Source organism: Rhinoraja longicauda, chromosome 14, assembly GCF_053455715.1.
Source record: "Rhinoraja longicauda isolate Sanriku21f chromosome 14, sRhiLon1.1, whole genome shotgun sequence".
In the NCBI taxonomy this organism is placed as follows: domain Eukaryota; kingdom Metazoa; phylum Chordata; class Chondrichthyes; order Rajiformes; family Arhynchobatidae; genus Rhinoraja; species Rhinoraja longicauda.
In genome coordinates this window covers 43897093-43914540 of record NC_135966.1, presented here as the reverse complement: position 1 = coordinate 43914540, position 17448 = coordinate 43897093, and the positions used below count along the sequence as shown (strand labels likewise).

At 41.8% G+C, this 17448-nt stretch overlaps 1 protein-coding gene across 4 annotated transcripts in view; it reads right to left on the bottom strand.

Annotated features, from left to right (window-relative positions):
- LOC144600235 (F-box/WD repeat-containing protein 11) overlaps positions 1 to 17168 on the bottom strand; it is a 144144-nt gene extending 126976 nt beyond the window's left edge. For all 4 annotated transcript variants that reach the window (XM_078411783.1, XM_078411784.1, XM_078411785.1 and 1 more), the window contains exon 1: positions 17039 to 17168. In XM_078411783.1, the coding sequence (XP_078267909.1) occupies positions 17039 to 17083 (45 nt within the window). In that variant the 5' untranslated portion in view covers positions 17084 to 17168. The remainder of the gene's footprint in view (positions 1 to 17038) is intronic.
- Between the last annotated feature and the right edge of the window lie 280 nt (positions 17169 to 17448).

The following is a 17448-nucleotide window of genomic DNA, read 5'->3' as shown; positions in this document are numbered from 1 at the left end:
AGGTGCAGGAGGAGGCCATTCGGCCCTTCGAGCCAGCACCGCCATTCAATGTGATCATGGCTGATCATTCTCAATCAGTACCCCGTTCCTGCCTTCTCCCCATACCCCCTGACTCCGCTATCCTTAAGAGCTCTATCCAGCTCCCTCTTTCCTTCTCCTTATGGTGATGTTTTCATTATGGAGCACGTGATAACAACTTATTTATAAAGATTGCTTTAAAATGAAAAGGTGAGTGGTGTACACTGATAAAAATGTTTCTGTACTTTTTAAATGTACTGGATACATTTCAGTAAGAAGTGTTTATGCTTTGGTTCCATTCATTCCTCGCCACATCTCTTCCAAGTCTCTTATCAAAACTGACAAGTTTACTCATGTACAGTAAAAGTTCAAGTATTAGCACATGTACTGGTGAAAGCTTACAGGCATATTAATAAAATTTGTATAGGCTACAAATTTATTGTATAGGTTACAAATGTACAACCTCAGTAAACCCAGTAAGTACAGTTGAATTACTGCATCATATAGTAAGAATAGTAAATAACCAGTTGGATAAGTGTTGAAGAGAAACGGAATAAAATAAAATGTGACTAGAAACCAGCTGTGTGTGTGGTGCAGCCCTGCAAACTTTAAAAAAGGCAGGAGCACATCTGTATGCAAATATTTGCAATCGCATGGAGAAAAATGAAGGAAATTTCAATCACTAATATTAACAAATACAGTCAGTGCAAAATTTGCAGGGTCACAAAACTCCATTCACAAAATTCAGCAGCAGGAAGTATTACAACTAAGAGTGATCAGTGGGAGAGTCCGAGACCCAAGACCATAGTTTCAGAATAAAAGGACGTACCTTTAGAGAGGAGGAATTTCTTTGGTCAGAGGGTGGTGAATCTGTGGAATTCATTGCCACAGACTGCTGTGGAGGCAAAGGCATTGGGCACTTTTAAGGTGCGGATTGACAGATTCTTGATTAGTAAGGGTGTCAGGGGTTATGGGGAGAAGCTAGGAGAATTGGGTTGAGAAGAAAAGATAGATCTGCCATAATTGAATGGCAGAGTATATTTGATGGGCCGAATTGACTAATACTGCTCCTATAACTTATAAGCTAGATTTAACAGTTATGGAAAAGGATAAGTATCTGAAGAAGGGTCTCGACCCAAAAAGTCACCTATTCCTTTTCTCCAGAGATGCTGTGTGACCTACTGAGTTACTCCAGCTTTTTGTATCTATCTTCAATATAAAATAGGATACAGATTGGGGAATTAATTAGGGAAAGCCATTTCTATGGAAATGAGACATGGTTTAGCAAAATCCGTAACTACGGATTGGACGTAGTTAACTGAAAGTAAATCAATATTTAACTAATGGAGTCAGAATAGACTGCGGGTGCTGGAATCTGATGCAAAATTAAATTGCCGGTGCAATTCAGTGGGACAGACAGTAACGGGTTGGTCAGTTGGGCAGAAAATAAAATGCAATCCTGAGAAGTGTGAAGTAATAATGTATTTGAGGAGGTCCAACAAAACAAATGAATACTTAATTTATGAGCAAACACCAAGAAGTCTGGAGGGAATTTGGGTGTGTCCTAAAGGCAGGGCAGATTAATGCGATTATAAAACCCAGCAGGATGTTTTTGTTTCTTGTTTTAAGCAGAAGCCAAGAATGAAAGGAGGAAGTTGTGGTCGAACTATATACAACATTAATTGGACCATAGATCAAATGCTATGTAGGGTTACGGTCATCGTGTTACAGGAAAGATGAGATTGCACTGAAGATAGGCAATTTTGACAAAGATGCTGCCAGGATTGAAAAACTGCAAGGATAAGGAAAAAATGGATTACCAAAACCTGTTTTCTTTAGAATAGGGACGGTTGAGAGGCTGACTTAATTGGGTAATTATGATTATAAAGATAAACAGAAAGTACCCATTACCCCTTAGTAGTGGAGTCAAGTCAAAGGGCAAAGATTTAAAGTGATTGGTACGATTGGGATTATGAACAAAAGTTTTCTTTCAACCAGAGACTAAACAGAATCTGCAATTTATTGCTTAAAAGGGCTGTGGTGGCAAAAACACAAGACTAAGGAATTAGTGGTGAACTTTAGGAGGAGAGGAACACCCCTGTCCCCTATCTCCATCAATGGTGTGGATGTGCAGTTTACCAGGGAGTACAAATACTTGGGAAAGTGGAGTGGTCCAGGAACGTTGAGGCCCTGTACAAGGGATAGAGTCGCCTGTACGTTTTGAGAAGGCCCCGTTCCTTCAGGGTCTGCAGTGAGATGCTGCAGATGTTCGACCAATCGGTGGTCAGGGACTCAAAACTGCAGAGCATCCTGGACAATACAGCTCACCCCCTCCATGACACACCGGTCAACCCGAGGAGCACTTTCAGCAACAGACTGGTTCCACCAACGTGCAGGACAGAATGCCTCAGGAGATCCTTCTTCCCTGTGCTTATCAAACTTTACAACTCTTCCCCCTTCAGTTGTGGGGTAGACTGAGACTGATTCCCCCCCAATTTTTTAATATCCCCAAAGCCCTTACCACTCATCACTTTATTTTCATGTTTCATGAATTTTACATTTTTTATGACTGTTGGCAAATTAATTTCCCTCCTGGGATACGATAAACTTCTATCATATTGTATCACATTTAAACAATACATGGATGTGTACTTGAAGAGCAGTGACCTCATGGATTAAGAGGGCTTGTGCGATACTAGTTCAAATCAATTCCTCAAAATATTTCATGACTTCAGTTTTTTTCAAAGCCAGTTCACTCAATGAAATATTTTTAAGTGTAACCATTCTTGCAATGAGGTGGAACCAAAACAGCTAATTTACACTAATGGTAAACGTAACTAATCATTATTACTACTAATTGAAAGACAAATATTGGAGGAACAAAAGTAAATCTGCAGATGCTAGAAATTTGAAATAAAACAGAAAATGCTGTAAATACCCAACAGCACATGTGACATCTATAAAGGCCAAACAGCTCATGTTTAGATTTTTGACTTTTCAACCAAACTGTAGAAAGTTATTTATCAAATAAGTTTTAAAATGTAGAGTGTATAGGAAGGGAGAACGTGTGAGAAGCTCATTGATCGTACGGAGGAGGGGAAAAATTATGAAAGAGTGTAAGGTGAAAGGAAATCAAAAACTTGACCAAATCACATTCTCACTTTTTCATTCAGATTATGTCATCGATCTATACGTCCACCGAAGACTTTGCCAAACATCCATGTCTAAAGACTCTGGCCAATCTAAATGAGTATGTCACAACTATCACAGACTTCAGTAAATGTGTGGTGTAGACTGCTTAACAAAATAAACAATACCAGTGTTCCTCAACTGGAGAGTGTGAATGAACTGAGGTTCACTACCAGATGAAGTCCCAAGTCTGCAGCATTCAAGTCAAACAATCCCAAGTGATACAAGAAATCTATACAAAGCCATCAAGGATAGGAGAGAATTGTGAACCAAGTGAGAGTCCTTGGATAACCACACAAACACCAGTCAATTGTAGAAAAAGCCGGTATAACAGAAAGCAGCATTCTGGAAACAATGTATCCTTCACAGATGAGTTCAATGCATCATTCTATGGTCACTTTGAACATGTCAGTGGAATGATGTCATCCATCCTGACAGCCTTGGGAGCACATGCATCTTTGCAAATTTCCCAAAATCTATGGACTGCAGTAATAACCAGTGACCTTCTCAATGCCAATCTGGAAAACGTTGACAGAAAGGTTTAATGAAGTTCTAAAGAGCAGAAACCTGATCTGATACCTTGAGGCAAAGCATGAAAAAGCTACTCAGAAGAGTTGGTTTCAAATTACTTCACTGTCCCCAAATTGAAGTTGATCCAATGAATCAAAAGCAACCATCTTTTTTATGCAGCACACTGAAAATACTCAATGCTAAATAAGATAAACTGTCTGGTCAATGTGGCTCAAGATGATCTGCCCCAAAAGATTATGTCCAAATCTGCGATATATTGTTTTGCAACTTGCATCTGATTTTATTTTGTGTTATAAACAGATTCCAATATACAAAAATTCACACTTGGGATACCCTGGTCATGCAGTACAATAAGAGCTTAACGTACACTTCACAGCAGGGATACTTGAAAGTGTGCAAACTCTCAGTAACACTACTTCTTTGAGCTTGGTTTAAATGACACATTTCGACATGGCAGATTCAATTGTAGCAAACAGGAAAGAGTAGCATTTACAGCCCTACTCGAAACCTAAACCATACGATTTCCTTAACCGTATCACCCATTTCTTCCTCAATCCCATCTAATCCCTCGATATGAGCCCCAATCCCTATTCTTACCATACTCATCTTTCCATATTTTTCAACCCCACTATTCACTACATCCTGCAATCTTCTGGTCTACCCTTACACTTATCATTTTGGTTCCAGGTTTAAGAGTCCGCCTTTACTCAGCAGCTAAACCGTGCCAGCAATGGCTGCCTCACCAACTGTCTGTCCCTTCCTTCTTTTGTTGTTTGTTTACATTTGTTAAACGTATTTTAGTGTTCTTTAGCTTGTTTTATGTTGGGGGGGTTGGGGGAAACTTTTTCTAACATCGACAGAAATTCAATTTTTTCCCCCATATCGTATCTCCGTCCGCACTGCGGCCTAACATCAGGGAGTTGGCGGCCTTCGCTGGAGACCAATTTTGAGAACTCCACTGCAGGTCCCTGCGGTCTTTAACATCGCGAACCTCGCAATCCCTTTGCCAGGGATCGACCTCTGAGCTCTATTGCGGGAGTTAACATCACGGAGCTCGCCGTCTCTGGTTAGAGATCGACTTCTGGAATTCCAAGCTGCATCTCTAAACTACTCATCAAAATCCACAATACTTTCACATGGCCCCTCTCAACACACGTGATGCTGGTGATATCAATCCTTACAACTCTAACTAAATAAATCTCAGCTTTCAGTCTACCTAATTTATTCGGTCACTGTGGTGCCAAACTGAAAGGTGAACAGCAGAAGATAAGTCCTTATACAGGTGAGTTTGGGGTCATAGCTCTGGCGATCTTTCTTTCATGGTTGCCACTGAAGTGAGTGAGTGACTACAAATGGAAAAGAACTGGGAAAAGATTGCATGACACTAGATTGGAACCTGATCTGGGGGAACAAACTATTCGCCTACCTGAAGTCACATGCAAAGATAGGTATGTGTAGGAAGGAACTGCAGATACTGTTTACCCCGAAGATAGACAAAATGCTTAAAGGATGCTTAAAGTAAAGGATGCATTCAAGAGAGAGTTAGATATAGCTCTTAGGGCTAACGGAATCGAGGGTTATGGAGAGAAAACGGGGTACTGATTTTGGATGATCAGCCGTGATCATATTGAATGGCGGTGCTAGCTCGAAGGGACGAAGAGCGTACTCCTGCATCTATTTTCTATGTTTCTAACGCAACGGGACAGGCAGTATTTCTGGAGAAGTGGAATGGGTGACCTTTCAGGTCGAGACAGTCTGAAGAAGCGTCTCGACGCAAAACGGCACTAATTTCTCTCTCTCTCTTGAGATGCTGCCTGTCCCGCTGAGTTACTCCAGTATTTTGGGCAAAGATAGCTAACTAGATCACTGGAAGCTATTCCAATGTGGAAATATACCAAGTGTGGAGTCAATGCCATTACATGGAAGAGCAAGGAAAACTGACAGCAATTAATGGATGGTAATTCTGCCATAAAATTCCCCTGGCCTGCTCATCAGAAATACTTTCAGTATGCACCTACTCAAAGAAAGTAGGTTAGATTAGTGAAATATTTTGTATTGTTATCGTAGGTCCACAGCAACCTTTAACGTCTTGGTTTTTTTTGCATGATCCTTCTCACTGTCTTGCAGAACTTGTGTGATGATGTATAATTTACGTTTTGTGCATTGTCTGAGTATACACGGCTGTGATGCTGCTATAAACAAGATTTATTGTATATGTACCTCATTGCATCGAGGATGACAATAAATTTAACTTGATTTTGTTTTATAATGGAAATGTCAGCAATGTTCAGTACACACCAAATGGTGGAGAGACACTCAGTATGGTTAGCTAATGAATTCTTGGCATTTGACCAAGCAGTGAAGTTTCAGTGATAGATTTCTAACTCAGAATGATACATGTTTCAATGGGCAGACTGCAGGTGATAGCGGTTGCATGAACTTGCTATGCTTATCTTTGGTTGTAGAAGTCACAGAAGTGGAAACTGCTACTGAAGAAGCCACATCTCACCTTTTGAAGAAAATACAGCACAATTAGCAGGAAGTGAACATTTAGGAGGGTGGAGGACTTCGTGATATACCACCGCTCACCCCTCTTTCTATGAACCGCTGAGTTACTCCAGCATTTTGTGTCTACCTTTACTCATCCAAACATGTGGGGAGCAATAAAAATGGGACAGTTTTTTGTGGGAATGGGATTTTCAAGAAAGGAATCTCCTTTTGCAAACTTCATTCTGATAGTTCTTTTAGACATTATGAGGCTAGCACAGCAACGTTCATGGTCGATGTTAACCCCATGAGTGCTAAAAGTGAGGGGTTGTATTTGACTATATGTTGTGCATTACCTGCTACATCCGTATGGCTTGACATAAGACAATTATTTCTAGGTCACCGGCCTTCAGAACTGTATCAGTGTTGGATCCATAGCCAGTTGATTCAATCATACCTTGTGGCTTGATTTTGCACGTTCTTGCAACGTGGAGGTGGCGACTCAGCCCATCGAGTTTATGCCAGGTTTCACAGCTACCCCATTTCCTCAGTAACCGTCCTGGCATTTCTATCAATTCCCCCAGATTCTACTACACATCTTTATACCACGGGCAATCTATAGTGGCCAATTAGTACATCAGTCCATGCATCTATAGAATCAGGGAGTAAACCATAGTGCAAAAGGACAACGCACATGGTCTCGACGTGTAAACTTGACAGACCAAAAATGGCTCTGAAATGCAGACAAGGGCAAGGAAGACAGTCCAGAGGGAAATTTATTCCTGTCCCAGTGTTCAATGGAAAGTGTGAAAATAACTAGAAAATTTAATAAAACAGTTTACAGGTTTTGGTCAAATACAGTCGCACTGCTGCTCACTCAGTGCCTCATAAAACACTCCATTTTGAGATGCGAGATTGTTTCCAAATCTTTCTCACAAAATACAGTCATCAAGTTGTGGAACACCTGGAGGACGTCAATACAAAAACGATAAATTGCTTTAACTCGGAGAGCAAGGAAGTCAGCTAAAAGCATGTGCCAATCAGTTTCTACTGCAAAGAGACAAACTCAATCTGGTCCTTCCTCCCCAACACTTAGCCTTTCGTAAACTCCTGCTTAGTTCCTCACCCTAACAAACCTCGCTTAGTTCCACCACACACCCCCACCTCTGTTGTTTTACTTCATCATGACACAACTCATAGTAAAGAGTCGGAGCTTCATTAGTTATGATCATGGGGCATTTAAACCAAACTGACAGAACTTTTGATTCTCTGCATTGCAGTAGGAAGAGAAGAGTACATTAAACATACATGCAACTCCACAAAGTGTAGTGGGGGGGGGGGGGGGGGGGGGGGGGGAGAATCACCAAGCTGCAGGCACAAATGATTGTGTAAAAGAAACACCAAGGTCAAAATCTACTCAGTTGGAGTTAAGAAGCATGAAAGGATCTGGAGATTATCCTGTAGCCCACCAAAGCATGACTGAGACAAGAGCATTTTTGAAATTTCCTTGCTCAGTATGGTTTTGGACCAAGGAGGCAGGGCATTGCTGTACCTGATTCAGAGGAAAGGTTGAAGAATTAGTGGGAAAATGTCTAGAGAACAGTAAAAAGATATGCCAGGTAATGCGAAGGACATAATACAAGAACGTAATGGGAATATGCCCTTTCAACAAGACACACCAATTTCCTACCTCAACATTAATTTTCCACCTTCAACCCAAATTCTATCAATCTGCTTTGAATGTGATCAATGTCCAAGGCTCCTTTCACAATTTGCAACTCTTCCATCCTACAGTCTCACACCTTCTGCTTTAATTTCTGGCATTTGTTCCAACTATCTGCCTGTAAAGAACCCCCCCCCCCCCGCCTGTGTCCACCTATTACCTGCTACGCTTTGCCCTGCCTCTCCTCTCCCCCAGCTTTCTTTCTCCTCCCCCCCCCCCCCCCCCCCCCCCCCCCGCCTCCTTCCCCACAATCAGTATAAAGAAGAGTCCCAACTGGAAACGTAACCTATACATGTTTTCCAAAAATGCTGCATGACCCACAAATCCAGAACGTCATCTCCCTTTGTGTAAACCAGTTCATTATTTCTCTATTCCTCCACAGCTTCCTGGAGTAGAGAACCCCTAAGATTCACATCGAGGGAAAAAGGAAATTCCCCATTCCGGCCTTACTCTATTCCTCAGTTTGAAACTGACACTGGATGCCTCAGTCAGAGGACATCTCCTCCCTATTTGTACCGTCATCTCCCTACATATTTTGCATGTTTCAATGGTCACCTCATTCTTCTAAACTTAATGTTTCTGCCACAACTCCATGTGCATTTAAAGAAGAGGCTTAGCCAACTTAATCTCTTGTGAGACAGATTTACCATCCAAGGAACTAGTCTGCAGCATTCCCTTTACATACTTGTCATAAAGGGAATGCTGCAGACTAGTTGTACAGATGCTCCCCGCCTTACGATGCTTCGACTTTGCGATGGTGCAAACGGCAGCAACCCGTAGCGAGCCGCAGCTCGCTTCCGGCCACGTGATCAGGTGTATTAAATGCATTTCGAATTACGATATTTCTGGTTTCCAATGGGTTTCTCGGAACGTAACCCACAGTAAGTTGAGGAGCACCTGTACGTAAAACACCTGGAGTGGTTTCACCAAGGCACTAAATAAATAGCAAGATCTATATTCTTGTGAGAAGAAAGAATACAAAGAGTGCCCCACTCACAAACCAGCTGAAGAGGAGAAATCCAGACTAACTCATTTTACTGCATGGCTGGCATCATCCACCATTTCTCACAGACTGATTTATTCACAAAATGCTGGAGTTGAGTCGAGACCCGAAACGTCACCCATTCCTTCTCTCCCGAGATGCTGCCTGACCTGCTGAGTTACTCCAGCATTTTGTGAATAAATCGATTTGTACCAGCATCTGCAGTTATTTTCTTATATTTCCCACAGACTTCTGAGTCTTAACTTGCAGAATGACCATGGATTAACGGAACTAGGGCAAAAATGAATGGAAAAGTACAAAGCGTATTACTCATTGGAGTTTGGTTAAAAAGTAGAGATAAACCAAGTTAGACAAAAGGAGTTAAGATGTAGATTAAACACAAATTATGTAAACAGTGAATTAATCCTAGGGGCTAAATAACATATTCCCAAAGGAACATTAAGTTAAGATAAAATGCAAATTTGAGGAGCAGAGCTAAAATGTATATGGTAGCACAAAATTCTGACCGAAATAACACAAATTACAGAATTAATGGCCAATGTACCAGATTTGGGATATCAGCCACACAGTTTATATTTAACATTAAAAATACACAGGCTCTGAGAAACGAAAATCACTACCCCATAACCACCTTTACAAAAAACTCCAACGCTTTGAGGGAATATTACCACAGATTAAGCACTGACTAATCAGTTTAACAACAAGGAGTCAGTCAACCATTTCATTTACATAGCGCACATTTTACCAAAAACTAAATGCACGGGCACAGGAGCAACCACTAATAATGTCCTGGTAAACCCTTGAATTCAGAAATCTGAGACCTCTATTCTTGGGAACTGTAGATCACATCTGTGGTAAGAAAGGTACTGGAGAGGATTCAAAGGGATATGATATACATGCATCTGGAAAAACTGGCCAATTAGAGAGAGTCAGGATAGTTTTTGTGCATGGGAGAACACGTCCCATTAATTTGACCAGGTTTCTCGAAGTAGTAACAAAGGAACCGACCTGATAGGCTGCTCTGGAAGGTTAGATTGCATTGGATCCAAGGACAGCTAGCCAACAGGATATAGAATTGGCTTCATGTTAGGAAGCAGAGAGTGGCGTTCGACCCGAAACATCACCCATTCCTTCTCTCCAGAGATGCTGTCTGTCCCGCTGAGCTACTACAGCATTTTGGGTCTATCTAAGGTGGCGTTGGAAGATTGGTTACCAGACTGGAGACCTGCGACCAGTGTTGTGCCTTAGAGATCGATGCTGGACCTATTGCTGTTGATCATCTACATCAACGACGTGAATAAGAATGTATACGGCATGATTAGTAAAGTTCGCAGATGACACTAAAATAGGTGGTATTGTAGACTGCAGATGGTTCATTTGTTCCACTTTGGTCACCTCATTGTAGGAAATATCTCATTAAGCTGGAATGGTGCAGAGAAGATTTATGAGGATGATGCCAGTACTCAAAGACTTGAGCTATTGAGAGGTTGGGCAGGCTAGCACATTATTTCCTGGAGTGCAGAGGCTAATGGGTGGTGTTATAGAGGTGTGCAAAATCTTGAGAATATATATAGTGAATGCAGAGACATTTGCCCAGGGTAGGGGAATCAAGAACTAGATGGCATAGTTTTTAGATCACAGGGGAAAGATTTAATCAGGGCAACTGAAGGGCAACTTTTTCACGTAGAGGATGGTAGGCATATGGAATGAGTTGCCAGAGGAAGTTGTTGAGCCAGGTACAATAATAACATTTTAAAGAATTTGGACAGGTATATGGATAGGAAAGATTTGTCTTCCATCACAGTAAGGAATGTGGGGAATCCGCTGTGGTGGATGTTTATGTTAACTTTTAAGTATTTGTGTCATGTTGCGCTTTTTTTTCATATGGCCGTATGGTAACATGCATATATCACTGTACCTTAATTGGTACATGTGACAATAAAAGATCTTTGAGACCTTTGAAATATAATTAAAGAAGATTAGCTTAGATGGGACGTCTTGGTCGGCAAGGACAAGTTGGTCCAAAGAGTGTGTGGGAAAGAACTGCAGATGCTGGTTTAAATTGAAAATAGACACAAAATGCTGGAGTAACTCAGCGGGACAGGAGGCATCTCTGGAGAGAAGGAATAGGTGGACGTTTCGGGTCAAGATCCTTCTTCAGACTCTTAGACTTTGGTCTAAAGAGCCTGCTTTGACTCTAAGTGACAAGATTGAGATCTTCAAAGTTAAAAAGGTTTGAAGGTGTAGACCTGGTAATGGTGCTTTGACCTTTCAGAAAGCCCAAAATTAGAATCAATAAATGCAAGATGATCAACAATAAATCCAAGAAATTCTTATAGACCAGTGAGAAGATGGAATACATTACCACACTAAGTAGTTCAATTGAATAACACAGATGCACTTAGAGAAGTCATCTAGGTGCACTAAGATTTTTAAAAAAGGAAGGATGTTCTTAGATGCTGCAATGAATCGACAGAAGTAAGCTCAAGAGGAATAATTACTAGCCTAGACCTGTTGGGCTTGTTTTTCTGTTAATTCCTAAATTGGGTTGTGTGCTGAGCAAAAGCAGATACGTCAATTTGACATCACTGAAGAACTTTGTTGCATAATATAACAAGATGGTTGAAATGAGACATTTGCCAATGGTATAATGTGTCAACTCTTCTTGTTCTATGAATCTTTCTCACTATTATATCACAGGAAACATCTAGCATCTAGTCTTTCAAGCTCAGAAAGGCAAGATGCATGCTGGTCTTTATTGGAAGAGGGTTGGAGTTAAGAAACAGTATACCAGCATTGGAGATCTTTTGCACTATGATTGCTGTAATGATAAGTTTCTCCAATCATACGCAGCTAAATAAATTAGATATATATTCTTTAGAGATTAGAAAAATGGTAGATGGCCTTAATGAATCATACTAGATCCATGGCAGAGGTCGAGATGCATCCACAGTGGGAGAAATTCAAACAAGGTGACATTAGATTAGGTGGTAATTTAAAAATGAGGTGCAAAGAACAATATTTATTTCACAAAATGCTGGAGTAACTCAGCAGGTCAGGCAGCATCTCAGGAGAGATGGAATGGGTGACGTTTCGGGTCGAGACCCTTCTTCAGACTGATGACAGGAGGATGGGACAAAGGAAGGATATAGGTGGAGACAGGAAGATAGAGGGAGAACTGGGAAGGGACAATATCTCAACTTCAGAATTCCTTATCCCAAAGGATTGTGAGGCTGGATCATGGGAGTATTAAGGACAAACTAGATACCTTTTTGAAAGAGCTGAGAATTGAAGGCTATGGGGAACTGATACGGAAGAGGAAATGAGCCCTGGACCAGATAAACTATGATCAGATTGAATGATGGGGCAAGCTGGAGGAGCCAAGTAACCTATCCCTGATTCTACTTTGTGTTTTTAAAATCAGATTACTTCTGTAAGCAAGATTTCCCATGACAAAAAACTCTCTCCTGTCATTCAATAATCCTACCAATATAATAATTAGCAATCCTACAGTTCAGTCTGCAAACATCAGAATTAATGGTTCCATTGCCAAATCTAGTATTTCCCTTGAGGTGTGAAGGAGGAATAACAGAAACAGCACTCCAGGGTGTTTCAGCTTTTCAAGTTGGAGGCTTCAACCAGGGTAGAATCCCATGTTTTCCCTCACCATTTACCAGTTGGTGCCTACCTCAACCATCTGTTGGCAGAAAAGGTTTCTTTAAGTAGGCATCATATTCAACACAGATATCATGAGCTAAAGGGCTTGCCCTGTACTAGCCTATATAATCCAGGATCTCAACTGCTAATTGGAAACAGCCCCACAGAGATCAACTGACTTCGGGACATATCTGGAATCAAACCCAATTTCTAACACCAAATTCCATTTAACCACTGAGAAGGGGGAATTGAATGTCTCCAACTGAAATCCTGCGATCTCTAGAGCAAACATTATACTCTTCTTCCACAGAAGAATATACAGTAAAAGAACACAAATTCTCACTGCATCTTCTCCACTGCCTGGTCCCTTAATTCATACAAAGTAATGTTATTGATCAAGATGCAAAACATGAATATTTTCTGAGAAACACTGCAAATTGGAGCAGTGGCATGTATCTCACAATGTCTACAAGCAAGAGCTTGACCCTCTCCAGGGCAGAGAATATAAATAAAACTAGGACATGGTATTTCCCAAACTGGTTTCACTCAAAGAGAATGGCAGAAAAGTTTCCAGAATGAAATCCTATACTTTGTGCACTCATGAAGAGGAGTTTAGGAATGATGGATCGGCAAATATTTTCTTCTGGCCATTAAATTAATGCGTAAACCTAAATTACATGATACCTGTATAGCATTGCATGAACATTTTTAGATTGGTAAATAAAAAGAGGAAATGGAATGTGATCTCATAGCACTCAGATAATTATCCATATCCATCCATATCCATATCCATATCCATATCCAAACTTATCAATTTGCATTGGAGGCCCCCATTTACATAGCACTGGGTTGAGACCATACAGAATTGGAAACACTTTACACACAGAGCACTCAACAGCTGCAAAAAAATGGTGTGGTAAATTCTAGGATTCAGTTGAAGAATTAGAAAGCTATAAGATAACATTTAAAAATAAAGAACTGTCTCCTTTTTCATTGCCCAACACAGTAAATATCATTACGGTAAAATCTATCTTTAAAAACGAGTCAATCTCCAGAAATAAACTTTCAGGCAATTGGAAATTTGAGCCCCAGAGTTCCAAATTTATAATCAAATCTCTACAATAAGTGTAAAGATCCACCTATTGGCCCAACATTGTGCAGAGCAGAAGGCATCTGGTTTGTATTTTGGATGTGCTGTGCTAGCTTTTCCATTAAAACATAATGTTACATTCGGCTGAAGTATAACTTGCCCAGCAAAGAGAAATACGAGCTACTGCTTCTTTCTTCCATTTAGTACTAAACAATACCCAAGTCAGCACACAAGTTCAGTCTTGCTCATATTTTCAAACAGCTGACTGATCCCATCTATGCTCTTTTATGCAAAATACTCCAGAGGGCATCTTAGTCCAATGGAATCAAGGCAGTTAAAAAGTGGCAATGTTCAAGGAACACAACGCTGAAAATAGAGACAATACAAATGATATTTTGAGGAACTGGACATACTGATCCATTATGGACACAGACTGCCACCTGTAATAAGACCAAGTGTCGTACTGCACTGACCTTGGGTGCAATGAACAACAAATGGATTGAAGCACAGCAACATGCTAATCCAAGTGTAACAAGCCCAATGCCACTATAAACCAGAGCAACATTCAGGATGAACAATTACTACACTGCGGCTTCACTCAGTACCTCAGTGATCATCCTTGTTGTATCTAAATGCCACAAACCAGATTTAACATCCCTATACGGCATCTCCAAACAAAATGCTCTAGTTAGTTTTGCTCTGGTATCATCACATCCAGAATAACCCCAATACCCTGACACAAACCGTTTCCAACAGTATGTCTGCTCTGATCAATTGTTCTGTGTCCAGGAAAGTAACATTCTGATCCATTCAATTGGATTCAATTTACACTTTTTCACGCCACCAAACAGGTCGATACATCACCCAAAGCACTTCCTTTCTAATCACTTACTCTGCTGTTCCCTCAGGCCTGACCTACTTCCCCCTCCTGCACCCCACATCAATGTTCTAGCTCACCGCCATTTTATACTTCGCCATACTCACAATATTACTGGTGTACAGCATTCCCAGGCTCACGTCAATGCTTAGAACCACAATAGCCTGATCCATGCTTGTCAGACAAAATTCCATTGTTGTGCTACAATGGGCTGCACCCTAGAGTACTAAAGGAAGTGGCTGCAGAGATGGTAGACCAATACACTGAAGCATTTCAAAACTCACTGAATCTCCTAAAAGGAACAAAGGATTGGGGAAGTAAAAATGCAACTCTTGTTCAAGAAAGGAGGACAAAAGGTAGGAAACAATAGGCTAGTTAGTTTAACATATCATATCATATCATATATATACAGCCGGAAACAGGCCTTTTCGGCCCTCCAAGTCCGTGCCGCCCAGTGATCCCCGTACATTAACACTATCCTACACCCACTAGGGACAATTTTTTACATTTACCCAGCCAATTAACCTACATACCTGTACGTCTTTGGAGTGTGGGAGGAAACCGAAGATCTCGGAGTAAACCCACGCAGGTCACGGGGAGAACGTACAAACTCCTTACAGTGCAGCACCTGTAGTCAGGATCGAACCTGAGTCTCCGGCGCTGCATTCGCTGTAAAGCAGCAACTCTACCGCTGCCCATCTATTGCTGGCAGTCAATAAGCAAAGATGAAATAACTGATCATTTAAGAAAGTTTAATATAATTAAACAAGAAAACATTGTTTTATGAAAGGCAAATCATGTTTGACAAATATGGTTAATTTCTTTGATTATGTAATAAGCAGAGCTGATAGAGGGGAACTTAACGATGTGGTGTCTTTGGATTTCTAAAAGTCATTTGACAAAGTTGCTCATAAAAAGCTGGTGCACAAGAGCTCGTGGCTTTGGAAGAAGTATGGTAGCATGGTTTGAAAATTGTTAATCAAATAGAAAATAGCATTAAAGATAAATGATCGTTTTCAGGTTTACATTTACATTTTATTCATATATTTTTTTGAGGGGACAGAATGCAAGGTATCTAAGCTTGCCATTGACATAAGAAGAGCTGGAAGGGCATACTGCAATTAGGATAATGGATTCTGCATCAGGACACAGGTTGAACCAACTAGTGAAAACTTAGCAAATGGAGTTTAATCCAAGTAAAGCAAGGTCATGCATTTCCGAAAGTGCAATCAAAAGCCAGATTAACTCAGCAGAAAGAGACGACAAATGAGTGAAGCTCAGAAACCTAGGTATTTTTGTGCACGAAGAATAGAAGGCAGATGTAACAAGTGGAAGCAAATAGCATATTGGCCTTCAGTGAAAAGGCATTAATTTTAAGAAATAGGTAAGTATTATTAAATGTTCTCATGAGACTGGTGATGCCACACGAGGAACACTATGCAATTTTGATCCCCTTATCTAAGAAAGGATATGGTAGAATTGAGAGCAGTCCAAAAGAGATTAAGTGAGTTGATTCATGGGATACATTGTTCAATCACAAGTAGCTGAAGAAATTACACCTATAATTTTTGGAGTTTCAAAGAATGCAAAGAAGTGGCACATATGAAACCCTAAGAGGCTATGAAATGGTTGAGATTAAGATGCCTTTATTAATTCAAGAACTCAACCAAGGAACACAATTACAAAGAACCAATAATTTAAAACTGAGATACTCAGACACTTTCTCTCAGAGAGGGTGCAATTATTTATGTAATGGGTAGATCGCTAGAAGTATCAAAAATAGATGTAATTTTTTTTAAGATCAGGAGATTGAAGGTTATGGGAATTTGACACAGAGAGAATTGCTGCCTGGGATAGATCACATTGAATGGCGGGGAAAACTTTAGAGGTTTCTTATGTACCGAATGCTCCAATGGACTGTCCAAACAATCTCCCCACACCCCCAACCTCCACTAACATGCCAAGGGCCTGCACAAACAATCTCTCTAAACCCCCACACAACCAACTCACCTAACCCACCAAGGGCCCGCCCAAACACTCTCCCCGTGCCCCACACAGCCAGCCTCCACCAACACACCAATGGCCTGTCCAAGCCATACCCCCAACACAAACAACTTCCCCCAACACTCGCCAATCGCCTGCGCCGCGCACCCTCCCGACCTGGCCGAGCGAGGGCCGCTTTCTACACAGCCCGCTTCCTACTCCGGCACCCAGACCCAATTCTACCCCCTACACCCGCCCCGCCCCGCAGTCCGGGTGCGCCGAAGGCTATCCCCGCCCCGCTTTGTTGCTGCTCCCCGGACAGTGAGAGCGCTGGCCGCGGCCTGCGGCCTGTGCCGGGGCAGCCCACCCGCCCGCCTACCCCAGCCGGGCCCGGCGCCTGGAGCCTGGAGCGGCGAGGCCCGGGAGCCGCCGCCTCCCGCCCACACCGCGTCCGCAGGGAGGAGGGGGGCTCACACTCACCATCAGCTCGATGGTTTTGTCCTCGATGACCGAGTCCGCCTCCATAGCGATGCCGTGTGGGTGAGGGAGTAGAGTTGAAGAGGATCGGATCAGATCCGCGGGCCGCTCACTCGCCGTCCGTCCGCTCCGCGTCTGACGCACAGACGCAGCACGCAGCCGGGCGGCGAACGGCCGCCGTTTGTCGCGTCTGACGCAATCACGTACGCCGTCGTTGAACGTCCGCCATTCACAGCGTCAGGCGCGTCTGACGTCTCGCATGCTACCAGGAATGGGCACAAAATGCTGGAGCAGCAGAATGGGACAAGCAGTCAAGAGTGTTTTATTGGCAAATGGCTCAGATAGAGCAATGAAATTGCCAGGACTAGAGGGTGTGAGCTATAGGGAGAGGTTGCGTAGGCTGGGTCTCCATT